The sequence below is a fragment of the Nothobranchius furzeri genome, chromosome 7 (assembly GCF_043380555.1).
Source record: "Nothobranchius furzeri strain GRZ-AD chromosome 7, NfurGRZ-RIMD1, whole genome shotgun sequence".
NCBI classification, from domain to species: domain Eukaryota; kingdom Metazoa; phylum Chordata; class Actinopteri; order Cyprinodontiformes; family Nothobranchiidae; genus Nothobranchius; species Nothobranchius furzeri.
In genome coordinates, this window is record NC_091747.1 from 62,119,636 (window position 1) to 62,139,941 (window position 20,306).

The following is a 20,306-nucleotide window of genomic DNA, read 5'->3' on the forward strand; positions in this document are numbered from 1 at the left end:
ATCTCAGATGCTTAGGTTTCCACCATCTGTAAATATCGGTTATCCACCATAATATCGGCCTGAATGTCAGAATAAATAAGTTATTGCTTTAACTTATGGAGAAGCAAACCTTCCCGCGGTCCTTTTGCCAGTTATCCAGTATCGACCCAGCTCGGCTAATTTTCCTTAAACCCAACCATTATAAAGAGGAACAGACCCAGGATCAGGTTGTTTTTGACTCGCATCATCTTGTTCCTACGTCCATGTGGTAGTATGTAGAGAAAACTAAAGTAAACCAAAATTCATGGATCCAACTTGAATATTTTAACTTTTATCCAAGGAAAATTTGAAAGAATTCCACATAAATTCAAACAAATACCTGATTTTGTGTTTTGTGTTAGAATTCCATTTTAAAGATAATAAAAAACGTTCACAAATTACTTTATGAGAAAAAGCCATTTTACTCTTCTGAGAAGCTAAACTTTACAGCCAACACGTTTCTAAACTTCAAAAAGAAGTCATTACAACAAAGCGTATTTTTCTTTTCCTAGAAAAAGAATCCGGCCAGTTATTTCTTAAGATCTTCGTCGGATTCATTTGTTAGTTTTCATCGAGTTCTCAAGACGTGATGGTGCTTTTTCACCAGTTTGGCGAGGGATCGTTAGTGTTGAACCAGTATCTGACTGGGATTAAGACCGTTGGTCACCAGATAAAACATCCTTTTTCTTTAAGACACAACTTTCAGATATTATTGGTGTTATTCAAGGTCTGAAACATATTCGTCCTTCTCCACAGTTCTTATCGATTCAGCTAATAATGCACAATATGTTGTTTCACGATCAAGAGCAAAGACTGAAACTGAGTAAAAAGCAGCAAAAATACAAAGAAAAACACAATTAAGACCCTGGAAAGTCTGGAAAACCACCGATTCACGACCACCTTTGGAGGAGCCAAGTATAAATAAGTCAGGATGGTTATTTGACGTTGGTAATGTGTCAGATTGTGTCATCTATTCAGGATGCTACCACGCTAACGTGAGGTTGGGTTGGTTTAAAGCTCCGGCGGTGGGGGGCACCAGGAGGAAGCTGCAGTGTTTGGTAATGAGGCTGCCGCTCTGTAGCAGCTAACAGAGATTGACGCCCAACAAAGAGCTGCTGCAGGTGGTGGTGCAGACCCCAGGCCTCCACCATGTTCATGTACCCACCGCTGAGACCCGAGCCCTGCTACTCACCAGGAAACCGCACAGCCAGTTTATCCTGAGCTCCTACAAGCTCCACTAAATCACCCAAGCTCTCTGTGCCTCTCAAACCATTTGGGAAGGCAAAAAGTGGGGAGATGAGGAGACGGAGACACAGATGTGCATAAACAGAAAGTTATTTTGGACCAGACTTGGAAAAATATGAAATAAAACTCTTGAATTTGCAGCGAGATGCAAGGAATTCAAACAAAGAAACACATCAGAAGGAAAACATAAACAAAAAAGATGCCTGGCGGTCCCCGGAGACCCCCGTGTGATAGGGACCGTCATCCTGTTACGGCATCTTTGATCTTTTCCTCCAAATCCTAATTTCAAAACAAACACAGTTGACATGTTTGGTGTTTCTGGGCAGATCGCTGAAGCCAAAGAGAGGAAAGTGAAGACAGCCAGTCAGTGGCTGAGAAAGCAGAGGATGGAGGGGGTGCTGCTGAAGAAGTGGAGTAAATCAAAAAGCGGATTAGGGTTTTGACCAAAGTGGAGAGCAGCACAAAAAGGTTTGCAACGGTTACAAAGACCCAAGTCCGCCTCAGCAAAAATAACTGACAGCTTTTCCATCTCTGACACACAATTTAGAACAAAATATTACAGATTTGGGCCGGAAAGCTTCAGATGGGAGAATAATTGGGTGTCCTGGTGGATGAGTGGAGTTTTAATGAGAGGCAACCCAGACAAAATAAACATCAATAATAAAAGACATCTCCACCAACCTGCAGGGGGTGTGGTGGGTAGTTGAGCCAGACTTCCCGCAGCTCCTGTGAAGACAGAAAAAGACATGAAGAGTCGGCCAGAAGAGACTGCTGGCATGAGGGTCACCTAAGGTCAAGAATATTAATAACACAACAGGAAAAAAACTTTAACAAATGTGAATTTACAAAAAACTCTGAAACAAACTAAAAATGAAACTTTGGTTTACAGATCTGGGCTCGTCTCACTCAGGATGACGACCTGGTTGCACATGAAGAGTCTCATCACACACCAATGAGCGCGATGGGTTAACATGAGGTGGTTTATCATCACCATGGCAACGTATCGGGTACTGGGTGCGTCATTTGGAATCGTAGGATGTCCAAGTAAGGTCCCGCCTTTCTCGCATCTAACTGGCTGATAGAGCTCTTCGACGATTTGCTATTTCATGTAACAGCAAACCGTCTTTCCTCACTGCTGATTTTTGAGTCTGCAGCCAGATTTTGAGGAGTTTTGGAAGAAAATGTGAACTTAGCTCTAATAACCATTCTGTCCCGTTTTCTAACACACCACTTTACATTTCTTTCATAGAAGAACCTGAAAAACGTCAAATGTGGACTTGTAATAAATCTTGTTGCATTTGTCACATTGTTATCTTATTACTATAGGATATTTTATGCCTTTGCTTTCATAGGTTAAGCTGTTTGCAAATTAGGACACACCTCTTCTGTTTAAATGTGCATCATTTAACTGAAATTTAATTCAAAGCTGATTATAATTTAGACCAATGTTCATTATTCAAGATGAGAAATAGACCTGCTGCACACAACTGGGCAAAACTTTTCTTAAATTTCATACTCAGATGGGAAGAAGGGTTGCTGCTAAATGAAATAGCTAATCATAGCAGAGCCCTTCTGGCCAATCAGAGGAGAGAATAGCGGGTTCTTCCTTGAACATTCTATGATTCCAAATGATGCATCCAGGGTTAGTGGCATTGCAACCATGACACTACGACCAGGGAGGGGACTGGCCATGATGGCCTCATGCCTCGGTTATGACCCATTCTCATAATCATTATCACATGTAGAGATCTCCAAAAACTTCTAAAAGAATGATACCAGGAGGAGGCCCAAGGCGGCTGTTGGTGTACGGACAAGGACTCTCTTAGGAAAATGATTGTGATGCCTTTAGGTAAAAATGACTATTAAGTTCATGATTTGAATAAGTGTTACATTGATAAGTTAATAAAAAGTAAAAGTGACTACATGTTAAAAAGGTTCAAACATTTTTAATTCTGAAAGCAGTTCATAGTGAGACATCGCTGTTGCAGAAGATCTTTGTTTCAATGCTTATATTGCAGAAACGCGAGAGGGAATGCTCTTGCCTCGAACGGATCTTTGATTTGAGTTTCTCCGTTGACGTTTGAAACATTTAGTCCGACAAGATAAGTAAATGGCTTACAAACATGCTAAAAGTGTGTTATATGTTATGTACCTTGGAGGATATTCATCTTTGTAAGTATTGATATGTTTGGGAACTATTAATACATTTGTTAGTCACTTATTTAGTAATATGTATGCACTAATGCTACTACGCTAAGCTAACTGTTAAGTGTGACACTGGGATGTGTGTATCAGTTAGTAGTGTGTTCTTTTCTGTATGTTACAGTTACGATAATAAAACTATATAAAGATCTTCAGTGAGAAAAGAAAGCCTCGGTGAAGATTCTCTTTTTTTGTTTTTGTTCGTTCGCTAGCTGTCTAGCTCCACATAGCTACGTGTTGTGAGGGCAGCATAATGATGCAGATGCACATAGAGGGAGTGAGTATTAAGAGTTTTGTAAAGTCATGATGGTGTGTGTTTTTATATATATATATATATATATATATATATATTTTTTTTTTTAATATATACATTCAACTAAAATAAAAACGCAACACTTTTGTTTCTGCTCCGATTTTCCATGAGATGGACTTAAAGATCTAAAATTCATTCCAGATACACTATATTACTAGCCTGGCAAGCCAGACTAAATAAATGTATTATTTAGTCTGGCCACGCTCCATTGACGGCTCTCGGTTGTGGGGCGGGTTCTACCGTTGTCTTTCAAATGATCTCCGCATTCCACTGGACAATGAATGTGACGTACTCTTGTTTCACTCTGTTGCATCATCCCACCCACCAGGCATATAGAGTGCCCTGATTGGCCCACAAAGCGGATAAAGCTCTGAGATTTGTTCACTAAGCAGATAGAGCACTATGATTGGCCCACCATTATGGACCAATCACAGCTCTTTATGTGTTTGAAACCCCTCTAGAGAGTTGTGATTGGCCAGCCAGAGTCCTGGTAGGAGCAGCGGAGGTTCCAATGGAGCATGCCTAGACCAAACTTTGCAAAGCAAGAATTTGGTCTAGTTCACTAGGTTACTATATTACCATTTCTCTCAAACATTGTTCACAAATCAGTCTAAATGTGTGATAGTGAGCACTTCTGCTTTGCTGAGATAATCCATCCCACCTCACAGGTGAGCCACATCAAGATGCTGATCCGACATCATGAGTAGTGCACAGGTGTACCTTATGCTGCCCACAATAAAAGGCCACCCTTTATTATCCCAAGCAGAGTCCTTGCCCCGTCTGAAGGCACTGCAAAGTGATTTAACTACATTCAAAGAGAATGTTTATTTATGTTACACATTTATTGAAGATTTCCATAGCAATGCTACAAAACTTTATGTAAATTCTTTGCATTTTGCTTAGTAATGTAGCCATAAATACAGGAAAACCTAGATGTTGGGACAGAACTCTAAAGTTTGTCACAAGCAAAGAACCAAAGCGCCCTTCGGTGGTTGGCTGGTGTCTAAGTTATTAAATGCAGTGTTGCAAATTTAACTGCATTTTTCTAGAGATGTGAAATAATTTTACTGTGTACATCGTCATCGTCTGGGTACATCTTTACCTTCAGTTAGTCATTTTATGTTTGCTTTAAAGTAACAAGATAGATTTGAAACATTAAGCTAGAGCTTTAACATTGATCTCAGTTTCATATTTGACACCCTAGGGGTGCTCTTTACCCGCTTTTACTTAGCTGTAATGCTAACGGTTAGCATTTTCAGTTTGCCGATCGTCAATAACAAGCACAAGTAGAAGAAAAACAAGTTTGCTGTGCCTGGAAGAAAAAAAAAGAGAGAAGTGTCTTTGAAGGTGAAGCAAAGAGCTAAAACCAGAGTGAACATTGGCGCAGCCTACACTAGTTTGAGGGAGCTAAGAGGCTACAAAATCACGGACTGATGGTGACCTGGCTTTGTTGCTAATGGACTTGTAATTAATAATATTTTTTTGTCCGACAGTGTGGATCCTTTTACTTAGTGGTTTATTTTAGTATTCGTTGTTAGTGTTAGCTCATTGTTAGAAGGGGTGTTTATGACAGTTGTAATTCCCCTTTCAAACAGCAGAGCATAGGAGCAGGAAACTGCTGTGTGTTACTTAAAATAGTTTTTTTTATTATTATGATTTGGCAAAAGGAATAATATATTCTTTGGCCATGGTGGTGATTCACTGATAACCTCTTCTAGAGGTTGACCAGGTACCTTAAGGGTCCACCAAGAAGCTTAGTGTGAGGTGGTGAATTAACTGCAGATGAGTCAGTCACTGGGTTTCAGACTGTCGGGTCTGTATATTGACTGTGGAGGTGAAAAGCGGACTGTGATGTTTATTTAAGCGTAAAACATGCGGGAGTTACTGAAGGAGGCTTGGTGGAATGTAGCTCTGGGGGTTATATCGTCTCTGGAGATAAACATCGATGGCGCTGAACTTTTGACTGGCTTGCTTGATGAGAATTTTGTTCAAAATCGAGTTGTTTTTTTCTCTCAACCCTGCTCTGAGGTAACTGCATAGATTAAATGGTAAAGAGAAAGAAGCTGATACAGCATGGAGAGAAAAAAGGGAAACAGTGAGCTCTAAAGTTGTTGCCAAGGACAACAGAGCCGGAGTAGGCTTCAGACATAGGGTCTAATGTTTGTTGAGTCATACTGGTATAGAGAAATGGATTGTACCTCTAAAGTACAGTATCACTCAGGTCTTTAAGGAGTTCAAGGAGATACACCTTTAAAATGCAGCGTTGGCCCATAGCGAGGGGGTTGTGTGAGGTCAGCAGCATCGAATGGAAGCCTCATTTTCTCAAACCACCAAGTTGGCAGCCCATCGCCTTGAGCAGCCGATGAAAAATTCATGAAAAGTGGTCAATACATTTGAGTAAATGCTTCCTTTTGGTTGCTTGTAGCAAAGCCTGGGACTGGAGCTGGAGAGTACAGCAGCATCACTGGTGAATTCAGGAGCTGCTGGCTGTGGAGATCACTTAAAGACAGGCAATAGCAGCGCCTAATGGATCTCATGTCATCACAGTTGTGTTGCAACTGGCACACAAATACACACAAGAGTAACGTATCTAGTGCAGGATGGAAATAAAAGGACAAGGTAAGGGAACAAAGATGCAACACAAAGAACAAAGTAGGAAGTGCTGCTTGTGATCAAGGTTGATGATTAAAATCCATCCACGAGATGCAAACGAGACGCCCACATGCCGCATATAGACCTGAACGGCTAATGTTTCAATTACAGCCATTCCAAAGATGATTAAGCCAACATGGAGAGGGGATTTAAGAATAACAACAGTACTTTTTTTCCTCCCTACTTGCTTTCTCTCTGCCAGCACAAGGAAGGTGTAATTACTGGGGGCACAAATCATCATGTGCAGCAGCTGAATCACGGATATAACTCTGGTGGTACAAACAGGGAAAATAAAACCCCACAGCAAACATGTTTATTTGACTCAACTGCCTACCCATGATAAAAGCTCAAATTAAAAGCAAAAGGCAGCTTGGTGAAATCACCTGTGATCCAAGTTTAAAAGTGGGCTTTCATCAGAGCTGCTCTACCCACGAGGGAATCAACACGCCTTTGCACATATACGAGTCTCACAAGCCAACCGTGAATAGTCACCAGCACTACACCCTGTGTACCAGACAACCCCAGGGAATGTAGGCCATCTATGATTGGGGCAGTGACAAGGTCCAGTGCTCCCTGACAAATTGGTCTCCTGCTGCAGGCTGCCAATCAATCCATCGAACGTGGTATTGTAGTGGAAAGATCACTGGAAGATGGCATCGCTGATCAATACAGACATAAAAGCAGAATGAAGAGCCTTCCATCGGTGAATCGTCAAGGTGGTATGGAAATAAAAATTGCAGTTTTCTTTTACAGTGATCAGAGCAGTTTGTGAATGAGTAAATCTAATCATCCTCCAAGAAAAATCAAGGACAGAGTACGCTTTTATTCACACAACAGAAACATCAGCTGTGGAGGACGCTGGGGTATTTGAAGGGTTTAAGGTTTCAGCATGAAACAGATACAGTTTAAAAATGAAAAATGTTAGGAATGAAGGTGATTAGAAACCTTTAGGTTTAAGAGTACGAAGGTTAAGAAGGCAGCAGCAGTACAACATTACCAAAAGTCATTATCATCAAGGTTGCTGTGACCACTGTAGTTGTCACAGCAACCTTTGTGGAGTTTGGTGTTTTGAGTTTGTACGTCTGTGTGGTGGTGTTAATAAAACCCAACAGATTAGGCCATGGGCAACTAGAGAGATCGTTATTGTGATTGCTCCTAAAAGAGGCGCTTCCCTCAGGACAGAAGCGTGGCTTTAACGTTCTTTTCTCTGCAATAATGCACCGCTGTTGAGTCCAGGTTGGGGGCTATCGAGCTGCTTCCCCCCCGACTCTGAAGAAGATACCTCCTGCCTCTCTGCTGAGGCTTTAATAACCTCCACAGTAATGTCATTAGCAAATTAGCATCTATTGTCTCCTCCAGGCTTCTGTGTGCAATGAAGCTGGATTCCATCTGAGGCAAAAGCCCTGCTGTTTGGGAAGCAGCACCAGTAAAGGTGATGTGTGGAGAGAAAAACAAGGGACAGAAATAACCGGTTCATTCCAGCTATGAATGCCATGCCAATTAGGGAACAAGGGGAGGGAGGAGGAAAACAACAACTGTGGACTTTGTTAGAGTAGGTCTAGTGATGAAAGCTAAACAGGAATTTGGTTTTAGTGATTTCTGTGTGAATCAGTTCTCATCTAAGAGGCCCACGGCTGATTCAGAAGGATGAATAAACTCAACAGATTGTCAACGAGTTGTGTATACCTGTGACTGACCCACCAGTGTGAAACAGGTAAGGTATTTCCTGTTACGTTGGTACCTTTCAGCTGGTTTTGGTTGGTAAGGAGAATTTAAACCTTCCCTCAGAGGCTGCTTCCAGTTTTACCTCTAATGGGACATTTTTGGATGTCTTTTCTTCCAGTCCCACATTGGTCCACCTTCATTCTGTCTGTTTTTACCAATTGTGTTATCATCTTGATCCTGTCACCACTCAACTTTGATCATGTTGATGCATCTTTGACATGGATGTTCTCACCATCTAACAGCTTTAAAAATAATAATAAAGCATTAAATTTGAGTTGACAGGAACCAAGACTGGGAAACCCTGCTGTGGACCACCTAAGGACAAAATCTGAGTCCTGTTTGTGTTTATTTTTTAGTAAATATAAGGACTTAATGCCCCAGTGTGTGGAAAAAAATTAGACTTTTTAGTGCCATGCAGTTAAGAGTTGGTGTTTCCACAGACAGAACCGGCACCATCCCTATCCCTGAACAGCTGTTCCTGGTGCATGACTATGGGGGGGGGGGGACCTCAAGTTTATGTGTATCAATCTGTAAAATTTCAAGCTACCAGGAAAGCCAAGAATAAATGTTGATGAGAAATATTACTGACAATGGGCAAGTTAGTGAATGGGTTACACAGAATATGATGGTAAAAAAAAGTAAAAATATTAAACACCAACTTTAAACACGTCTGATACAAAGAACAGACGAAAAGGTGATCAAGTATAAAATGTCATATAAAATTAGTTCAAAGTTAAAGTTAAATTCCCAACAGTCATCCCACACTAGAGAAATTCATCCCCACGTTTCACCCATCCCTGTGGGGAGCGGTGAGGAAGAAATTGGTGGTTTAATCCCCCAATCCAGGGAGGCATCGGGTCCCATTTTCAAGTCTTTGGTATGACCCGACCGAGATTTGGACCCTGATCTCCTGGTCCTGGGGCAGACGCTCTACCACTAGGCCACTGAAAAGGTTAACATCTAAATTATGTAAATTTCAAGTAGTCTTAGATGGTAGAAACTGGTTCAGCTTCACCCGACCATGAGTCTTATTGGTGTCTGCTGCAGGAAACAAATAATACACTTAAAGACTTGACTCATATTGTTAAATTTTCTAGTCTTTTTTGCTCCTTTTCTACGGCTCTCTACACTGACAAATCTAACTTGTAAGCACAGAAACAAATTCTCCTTATTTAGAGCACGGTTGGTGAAATGAAGTGATTGTGGTTCTGATAAGAAGGCTGCTGTAAAAGATCTCTGGGAGTAATGCCACTCTGGAGTGTTTGGTGGAGAAAATATGTAACGGAGACAAAGAAAATGAAAAAAGATCAGAAGAAAATTGCCGGAGCAGCAAAAAAAAAAAAAAAAAAAAAAAAAAAAAAAAAAAATCCACATTGTGATAGAAAAAACGTAGAGTGCTTCAGTTTTGGAGCGCGTCTCATTAGTTTAGTAATGTGCTGTGTAAAGACCCAATCTGACAAGTGAAACTAGAAGAACAAAAGGATTGGAGTGGCTGTCCAGATCTCACATTCAGCTCGTCCATCTCTGGCCCGCAGCACACTTCCCCACCCCCGTAGCCATCACTCCACACGGCCGGTGTTTGGCTTTCTGGTCTTTGTCCATCTGTCTCCTCTCAGCTTTGTATGACGGAGCAGCCATCAGGAGGATTCAGCGGGGGGGTGACAAGCCACGCTATTTCAATCCTCCATCTGAATGTCTGAAGAATTCAAACTGAACTTGGAAAAATCCAAACTTCTCAGAATTTCAGTCACATGCAAACAAGTGTGACTCGCTCTCCTTCTGCAGTTCAGCAGCTACGACTTTTATTTGCCCTGCTGAAATGAAGAAGTTAAATTTATTAGGTATAAAACTCTGATTCAGCTTTTAGCTGGGACCAAATTCTCACAGAAAACATCCAAGTGTTTATTTCTTAGTAACGCTGTTACGAGTCGGTAGAACAAGCTTACCCATCGCCTCGGGTATCGTCCCCGAGACGCTCTGCCAGCACCGGACACCCGTTGGTAAACGAGGGAACACTAAACACCAGTCACAGTTTTCTAAGTCCACACATCATTAGTTGTCCGTGACCTCAAATAGAATTTTTGTTTTTTGGACTCTGGTAGTTTGTCCTAAAGCTGAAGTGGTAGCAGCCGGCCGTTTCTCCTTCTCTGAGGTTATTGAGCGGCGAACCTCCCACACCAGTGGTGTTCTGGTGCTAGGGAATAACTATTAATATTTCTGTATTTTTATAGCTAAACTATGTTAGAAAGATAAAAGGTATGAACCAAAATGTTAAAAACTGATTTCCAAATTTGCCGTTCAGCTTTAAGTAGGTAATACTAGCACTAATTAATCCTTTAGCTCCACATCAATTATAATCTACTTCATCATAAATTGTTCTGATTGCTGCTTCCAGGTAAAAACAAAACTGAAGTGTGTTGAACCGGTCTCAGGAAGGCTTGGGCAGTATTACGGTAAGAACGCACACCGCGGTAAAATGTGGAGGAAGTTGGTCGGTATTAAAATTCGGATACAAGCCTAGTCTCTGTCAGAATTAGAAATCAACTGATTTCCATCTGCAACCTAGCCTGGCAAGCCAGACTAAATAAATGTATTATTTAGTCTGGCCACGCTCCATTGACGGCTCTCGGTTGTGGGGCGGGTTCTACTGTTGTCTTTCAAATGATCTCCACATTCCACTGGACAATGAATGTGACATACTCTTGTTTCACTCTGTTGCATCATCCCACCCACCAGGCATATAGAGTGCCCTGATTGGCCCACAAATCGGATAAAGCTCTGTGATTTGTTCACTAAGCAGATAGAGCACTATGATTGGCCCACCATTATGGACCAATCACAGCTCTTAATGTGTTTGAAACCCCTCTAGAGAGCTGTGATTGGCTAGCCAGAGTCCTGGTAGGAGCTGCTGAGGTTCCAATGGAGCATGCCTAGACCATTCTTTGCAATGCAAGAATTTGGTCTAGTTCACTAGGCTATCTGCAACCCACTTTAACTTGGAAGTACGCCTAATAATTAAGAATAAAGTATTTTGTATATGAACAGCCCACTCCTCCATACTCCAAAACTAATTTAAATCTTATCTTATAGCTACAGAAAAGTGATAAAATCCTTGAGAAACAGGATTTCTCTCTCTCCACGTGTGGTGTTTAACCCATCGTCTACTCGTGTTTTTCCCCTCGAAAGAGACGGATGGTCCATCTGGAAGTTTGCTCGGTTTCTTCTGCCTCCCTTAGAGATGAAACAAACGCTGCTGATTTCCAACCACCAACACGGCGTTCCGCAGCAGAACTGTTGGATTTTCCCTTCTCACGTTAAACTAAATGTTTGTGTTTGCATGTTTCTTTGTGCTGACTGTTCACTTCATCACTCTTTCTGCCAGCTCTGCCTGCTCCAGCGCTGCTTTTTCTTCTCCTAATGAGAAATGTTGGATCCTATTCATTCACAGCCTTCAGAAACACAAGAAAATAAAATCAATCTGTTCAAGGGAGTCCCTTCATTCAAATGCAGACCTCCAGATCACAACGGCCAGATAGTTTTTCTCGTCACCTCTCACAGCCTCGATACGATGGAGCAAGGACGTTTGGGCTTTTTGTGAAGCTACGGCTCTGCGACACATTGTGTGGAGAGAAGGCGGCGATGACTCGTAACAGAGAAAATACAGAAAAATGAGCTACAAGCTGAAACTTAATATTGAATATTGATCAGGTGGGACAGGAATCACCGATACTAAACGAATAAATGTTATTAATGCTGTTATTAAGAGCCTCCCTCGGTCATTTGGGAGTTTTGACGGATTCCCTCCGGAAGTCTTTTGATCCGTGTCTCCATCAAGTGGCTCTGATGGATTTCTGTGTGGGAGTCACAAACCCAATCACAAACAACCTCAATAGCCAATTAGAACCCTCCCTGCTGGTAGACGGGCTGCAAGTCATTTAATTGATTCGTAACATTTCTGGCCAAGATAAATGCAAATACGGATTCATTCATCAATTATTCATGCCTGCTGATTTCATGCAGACACATGCAAACAAAAGCAGGTGTCCCGCTCTAGAGAGGTGAGGGACAGTGTTCCACACCTCCGTTTTCCTCCTAAACACGTTCGCGTTTCATCCGGATCTTTGTTCTATTCTGAATAATTGTTCTTCCAGTCAAAAGGCTCGCAGAATACAGCGAGATTTAGAGAGATCTTCAGCTCGGGAACTGGCAGGACCTCTGTGTCGTGTACCGTGTGGTGCTCCGCCAATACATGAAGTGTGTGGGCTTGAGTGAATAAAAGAGACGTTTTCCACAGACTGGAATGAGAAAATCTCATTTAGAGTGTTTGCAGCTCCAACTCAGAGACTTAAAAATAAAAATAAATACATGTGTCACGTGTGTGAGACTAAAACCAGACAAATGGTAGAAACCTGCGAGGCCCGGCTCGTGCCAGCTGAGGAAATAAAACAAGAGCTTAGAGGAAAGCTGTGCTCTCAGTTTTGTAATCAACGCACTTGGGTTTGAAAAACAGTGCACACAAATTAGCAAACAAACTTATTTTGTTAGAAACCAAGAAAAAGAGCCGAACTTCCAGATGAATGGCTCCTAAAAACAACAAGACCGGCTGTGAGACGACGGCACAGGGACCATCTGAAGAAAGCAACATTTACCTTTCAGGTAAATCCCTCCATTAAAACCGACCGCTGACTCAAAACTTTCTCCTTTCCGGCCCAAGAGAAGAATGAAGACAAAGGACTCTTTCTTTTTATTAACTCAAAGAACTCTATTTTTAATAAGCTAATCAAACAAAGTGTTAGTCAATAATAAAATGTGAACCAATTTGTGAAATTAAAATATTAATTACTTGAATATAATAAGTAATATAACTTTAAATGTTTACACTAGAGACTGATCACATGTAGAGTTAAGACATGACACATTGCTTTTACTGATCCAATCAGAATCTTGCAGATCTGACGAAGGCGTGGTTTTGGTGGTGCTTGGTAAATCTGTCAACTTTTCATTCGACCATAAATCAAAACATCCAAATTATAAAACTATGCTCACGTCATCTTTAACGCCAGTTCAAAGCGTTCTAGAGAAGTTGTCGGAGTGGCCAATCCGTAACTTTTCTCTTCAGCCGAAAGAACCAACGACAAACTGGATAAAATCTGTTGCTGTTCCACCTGCTGCAACGGTTCCTTTCAGAATAAAAGCTGAATCATCACGACCCCTTTTTGGGTCTCGCTAGATGCCAACAAAACTGTCGTGACCCGGAAGTATCTCAAGACTGGTCTGGTCGGCAACCGTTGCTTTTCCTACCGGCTTCGGTTCCAAAGAGGTCCAAGCTGGACCTCGACATTCCTGATCTAGACGGGGACTTCCGCAAAGGGTACGTAGGCCGGCAGAATGGCGTCTTAATGTGTGTTATAAATCTCCAAACCAAAAGCTTAGCGCGAAACATTATCTTAACTCCCATCAGAACTAATGGTTTCTCTGGATTTGCTGGTTCTGAACAACATTCCTCACTACACCATTCTCCGTCTCACTTCACCCTAGTTACACCATACATTTAGTGTTTACAGTTAGCCTAGTTTTATTTTGTTTAGTAATAAATCTTTAAACTTTTAAAACTTGTTCTGTTGTCTTTGAGTTAATACGAAGTCGTTACATAATCCCTGCAATAAAAAGTTCCAGTCTTCTGGTTTAAATTATCCAAATGGCCATAAGATTGATTTCATAGTTCCTATGGAATCTCACATTTTATGGTTTCTTCATTAAATAATATGTAAATGTAATCGTTACAGAAGTACCCTAGAACGTTAGCTGGTACCATATGATGTCACAATGTCGTTGTGAGCCTGTGTGTGTTTGTTAGCGGCTCTGCCCTCTCGGTCTGCTAGGCAACAGCAGTTGTTGCATTTTTCAAACAGGAAGTGGGAGTGGAGTAATACTCTGGTAGGGGGTGACTTGCTCTTTAACATCAGCTTTCGTATTACACTGGATAAATTGTTTTTGTTAGACGTTGCACTTTATAGACAATCCCCGAGACCTCATAAGCTGCTGTGCACAGTCATGTGTTTGTTTTTCTAAATTGTTTTACCTCTTTAGAAACTTGATGGTTTTTGTATGTTCCTTTACAATTTTTAAAAGTCATGATTTCAATCTCATTTTTTTATTTTTATCTGTTGTTTTAAAATGTATTCAGGGTCTAAAACCTCTAGACAAATCAAATCCAAGCACCCTGTTATTCAAATATAAAAGTAAATCTACCCCACACAAAAATGTATGTTACTGTGCCACAACCAATCAAACTACTGCTCTTTGTGGAGTTAACTGCGGGTATACTTACTGGTAACCTACAATTAAAAAGGGAAAATGAAATTAATTTGGATGAAATAAATACGTTTAAAAAATCCACACATTTGACAAAGAGAAATTAATTATGTAGGATAAGCCAATCTATGGTTTTAATTGTAGGAAAAGGCTTCATGGTACAGATGGATGGTGGGAGAGATTCTCAGAGAGGGTTGGCAGAACTAGAAGATGGAATAAAAAGCAGAGGAGAAAACGGACGAGTTTAGGATGGAGTGTGGGGTTGGAGCATTTCAGAGAGGTATGGAGGAGAATCTGGAAGTCAATGATACTGGAGGTGTCTGAGGACGTGTTCAGTAGATGGAGTTCTGGACCAGTTAAAGCTCACAGATGGGTTCGTTGGGTAGACCAGTGAGAAAAGAATCAATATATGAAGAAACGAGAGAATCTGTGTTATTGGCTACTTTATGAAGATAGCTGATGGTGTGAGGATGAAAGTGCGAGGAAGGAGGAGAGCATTTGTTTTTCAAATAAAATGTGCAATCAAAGACGATACAGTCTCCCAATGCTCAACTTAAAGAAAGGGATGGGGTTCAATAGCGGTTGAGAAATGTATTAGATTCAAGACCTTGATGTGGGTCATGAATGAACAACTGGGGGTTGGGAGGTCTACGGAAAGCAAAGGAAGTTTAAACATGAATGTACATTTTATATTTAGCACTAGTTAAAAAAAAGACACAAAAAGTTTCACAAGATCTTTTGCTAAACAGCTGATTACAGTGGTTTGTCTAAAGAGTTAAATGGTTTACTGTTTCTGACACTTATTTTGTAGGTCAAATTCTGATTGGGAAATGATGACATGGAGCCTAGAAGGTTTACACTTTGGGCACACAAGTTTTACATTTCAAGGTATATGAGTGGGATTTTAACCCTAAAGCTAGGTGTCATCAGCATAGCCGCAAAACTCATTACAGCTTTTGTTTAAAAAATCAAGTTCTGGCAAATACAGTGTTATGATTAAACCATAAAACTGCAGCTCCATTATTGGTTGTTTTCGTAGGGAATGGATCTTTTCTAATGGAACTGGATAACCAGCACAGAACAAACTTAAAGATGATCTGCAGCTGCTCAGAGAAAGTATGACCCATGAATCTGGATGTTAGGAGTCTCTGAGATGTGTGATTAAAGTCACACTTCCTGAAACTTTCAAACAAATCACAAATCATACAAAGTAGGGTTTCGAGGACTGAGCCTTGAGGAACACCAAAGGTAACTCGAGATTAGAAATGAACAGAATTTGAGTTTTTGTTCAGTGCAGGGTTTTACTTGTTTAGATATGAAGTGGGGCCATTTTCATGCTTTAGTTTGTTTTAAAACTATCAGCAGAAACTAAACAATAGCTGAAATGAATATTCTTTTACCTCACTGTTGAAAAGCAGTCTTCCAAAGAGCTCTCGAGCTTCATCCAAACCTCCTTCTAAATAAACAGCACCTAAAAAACCCAACAGAGAACAAACGGTGCACATTCAGAACCATCATACATCCAACTTTAACAAATAGGGCTGTCGTGGTTGAGGAATTCCCCCTGCGGTGATTCAGGGTGGCTTAATATTGCAGTGTGCGATATTATTGCAGTCCTTTTTTTATTGCAGTACTATCTAAACATAATGTTTACACATTTAAAAAAGGTTAAAATTGCCGTGCCTTCTTTTATAACACTTTACTGAATGCAGATCATAGGGCAGTAACAACATAGATCGCGGTAACGTTTGTTTGTCCGACAGTCGGAGTCCGACTGAACTTAAAAACAACAAAATTCAGGAGGTTAAACTTTTAAATGCAAATTTGGCTGCAGCATCTAACAAATAAGAAACAAGTCCCCATTTTGTTTAGTTGTTTAAAATCAAGCATAAAAAATTACATGTACCGGGCGCGCGCGCGCGCCGGGGGGCGGGCGCACTATCATTTCACTTTCACACACACGAATGACGGTGATTTATAGCTCGGTCACGTCCGTGTTACCTACAAGGAAAACCAGCATGTTAACCATATACGGTTTGAGAGAGGATCTGAGAGGGGAGGCAACATTTCCAGCAACACTGAAAACCCTCTCGGATGGTGCGCTCGTTGCACTAACGCACACGTACTTGCGTGCGACTGGCAAGCAAAGGGAATCCCTCCCGGTTGTTGCTCCACCATGTCAGGGGGGTTTCTTTAGGGTGGATGCATTCCTCCTGCAGGTAGCGAGTGAGCTCCAGCTCGGCTCAAACTCTCTTCGGGACGGTTGCAGAAGCAGTGCTTGTCCAGGACTTCAGCAGGTCTCCGAGCGTTTATTATTTATTTATTTTTTGCCGCTGGTGGCAGCTCCGTCTCGGCCAAGGACTCTGGCTGCGCAGCAGCTGACGTACTGAAAACCAAAGCGCTCCCAAAGGAGCGAAGTAACGTTTCGTTTTGATACCAGTGCAGCCATCCTTCTCAACATGCATCATTGAGTTGAACCAAGTTCAGTAATCGCGGTGGCGCATGATGCAGCGCGGTGGGCGTCTTCATATTGCGATATTTCATTTTTGCGGTTACCGCGACAGCCCTATTAACAAATACAAGAAATATTCAACCTGAGATCCTTGAAAATTGAGAAAATGAGGAATGGGACTTTGCGAAGATATTTTCTTCTCATCCTCAGTTTTATAAAACCTAACAGAAAAGTGTGAGGTGCAGAGCTTTTACATGGTATTCTGCTGTTTTCTGTTTGAATTAGGTATACTTCTTAAATGAGAAATGAAATATGGCCACAAAAATACAGAAGCTGAGTTTCTATTTTTAGACCCTAAGGAGAGCCATGCCCTGGATAAATAAGAACCATCATATTTCAGTTTCTTAAACAAAACGCCACCACGCCACCCCTCCGAACACGGATTTAATATGAAAACATGACATTCCACCACCGCATTACAAAATGCACCAATTCTGAGGCAGTTTCTGACTTCTCCTAATGGAAAACTTAAAATTAATTGAACTCGGCAATGAGTTATAATTGCTTTATTAAAAGTAGGAGTGCATTTTTATTGCTTTTTGACGTTGAAATGACCTCGGGGTTCCTATGCAGATCCACCTCCCTCCTATCAGAGGAGGAGGAGGCTGTTTGCTTCACTGCGATGAGAGGGAAGTGGCTAAGGTCAGGTAAACCTACTGCTTGAACTAAGAGGTGCACAGAGCCTGCATCAAGCGTTACAAAGCATGAGAGAAAACATACAGGCCCACATGGTGGATCGGTGCTATTCATGGACAGTTTGGGCCGAGGTACAACGTCCCCTTTGTCACTCGCCTACACACTCGGACATGACTGATCTGCACAGATGTTCAGTGAATCCACGTTGAATTGCACAGTGAAAATAAACACGTTTATCCATAACGTGCACACACCAACAGATGCATGCAAAAGACAAAGAGCGAGGGAAGAAATGTAAACAAGTATTCCAGATTTCCGTCTGTATGGGAATCATTCGCAGCCTCATGGGCTCATTCTGGTGCTTTTCACTAGTCGGCTCTCCTTTGTGTCTTTTGTCATTTGGCTCTTCTGGTGTTTCTGTTGAAATCGGTGGAACTATCACGGCACCTTAAAGCTGCACACAACTTCTAAACCATCACACTTAGGGCAGCTCATTCAATTTAGAAGGCAATAACCACCTGGCAAATTGGGTATACAATCGCGTGCTGGTTTTTATTATGAGCAGAAATGAGCTGGTGGAAATGGGGAGCGGTGCGGTCGCCAGTCTAAATGTGCAAACTGCTTTCATGGCCGACATCAAAAACATATGAGGGATTCATCATCTGAGGAGGGGAAACTGCTTTCAGATGGCTAACAGGCCATTTACGCGCACACAGAGTCGCACAGGAGGAGTGAAGATGCAGCCTACATAGCCACGACCATAAAGAAACACAAACAAACTACCTGACACAAAGACAAACAAATGCACTCCCACTCCGTCTGCCTTTCGTGTCCTTTTCTTCTCAGCAGAATGGGACATCGCTCACAGCTGAAGCCCAGACGTCAGTGAACTTGATAAAACCTGACACCTCTCTCTCACCCAGCAGTGGCTTCTATAACTACGGAGGCCTTTTATTAATATAAACCATTGTTGATGAATGCAGCGTGGAAATTGTGGGAGGCTGTGCGGCTTTTTGCCAAAAAAAGCCATTTCCTGCCACGCTTGTGCCTAAAATAACAAGCCAGTAAATCAATACCTATAAATCTTTAGCTGCACAAACATTGAAAGCCACTAAAGCCGTTGCAGATGTGTATCAGAAGCAAACGGTCTACAGTCTTGACATGAGGGGGCAAGCGTCTCATGGAGGCTGACCACAAGAGGCTCTGGAGACGGGAGCGGTTCTTCGCAGCATGTTTTCCACTAAGCACCAGCCCTGAGATCTGTGGTTTCGTCATTATGTGGACCTCAGCAGATGTTCCCTCTGGAGACCAGCTGTGGGAGGATTAAAAACTCCCTCCTACGACCAACTTCTCCATTTCGTTCACTCAGAACACAATGACGAGCGTGATCGCGGAGACCAGGGGGAGAAGGGTGGGGCCGCGAGCGAGTTCTCTTCATGTTTCGATGACGAAGCAACCTGGGAGAGTTCATCAAACGAAGCGGTTAAAATTCAGAGTTTTCTTGTTAGATTTTCAAAACTTGTTCTGAGAGAAATGTGGAGGTAAGCAGGGAGAAACCAAGCAAGCCCCCAGAGATTTTAAAAGGTATTAAAAATCTAAAAGCAACACCTTTGGTGTCAATCAAAGGGGCCTGCGGACGAAGAAACCAAGATGAAGTCTAGCGAGAAAACTCCTGACAAGGAGGCTGTCTGAGCAAAAAGTGCAGCCCAAAGCAATCCAATCAAACACACAACTCGCTGCAATCATTAAACTGAGATCTGTGCTGCTTCTCAATCCAGCCCATCAGCCTGCAAAGCTACAGCTGATGCCCTGAATACACACAACTCAACTGGTAATTACAGATCCCTCCTCGGCTCATCCTGCAGTAACTTCATGCTCGGGCCGAATCGCCCAGAAGCCTGAGAGTTACGCCCCGCATGGGACAGTGGTATAAGTCTACAGCTGATGGGGAGCTGCTCAGGTTAAACACCAGTGCTTATTTAGCCATCACAGATGACTAAAAACATCAGGGGTCATCCGAGGATCAGGGCCGTCTACAAACATTTTTATTTTAATCTAGAAAATGAAAGATTGACCTTCAAAAAGCCTGGAAAACTAATGATGCTTGAAATAATTACAAGTCTGAGGGATTAAATATCAAATATTCACAAAAATCAGGAATGACTCAAAACTTTTATTTTGTTTATTCTGTGAATTTTAGTCCAAGAAAATCCCTGAAGTCTAAAATAGATCACCGTTTTCATTAACCTGATTGGTCGGCTTCATATCCAATCACAGCTGGAGTTTAAGCTTTAAAAATAGCAACAAAAGCCTGCGACTGTTGCACGTTTTAAATCAAAAAGCACCTAAACACGTGTAATATTCATCAAAAATAAAGACCTGTTTAAAGATTGGAGCCAAACTGACTGTTTCAACTGATCTTTTTATCTACTAATGTGTCCTTTAATGCGGCTCTTTGAGGATTCTCCAATTCAGCAGGACTTTGGACAGTTTGTTCAGTTCTTTAAGCCAGAACGTTCCCTCCAGATTAGGAGGGAACGCTGGCCTGAAGCAAAGAAGTTTTAGGATCTGGTGACGGGGGTGGGTAGCAGGATCTGAGCCAAACTGGGGCCCAACCTTCGTGGAGACGTTGGGGCTTGGCTAACAGAAGTAAACTCTGGATGCAAGCTGCTGATCCGATGAGGAGAT

The 20,306-nt window shown here is 41.7% G+C and overlaps 1 protein-coding gene across 2 annotated transcripts in view; it reads right to left on the bottom strand.

The window, feature by feature from the left end:
* drosha (drosha ribonuclease III) overlaps positions 1-20,306 on the bottom strand; it is a 287,001-nt gene that overhangs the window by 40,887 nt on the left and 225,808 nt on the right. For both annotated transcript variants that reach the window (XM_070553472.1, XM_015955511.3), the window contains exons 23-24: positions 15,871-15,941; positions 1,945-1,989 (exon numbers count right to left, since the gene is read on the bottom strand). In XM_070553472.1, coding sequence (XP_070409573.1) covers positions 1,945-1,989; positions 15,871-15,941 — 116 coding nt within the window. The remainder of the gene's footprint in view (positions 1-1,944; positions 1,990-15,870; positions 15,942-20,306) is intronic.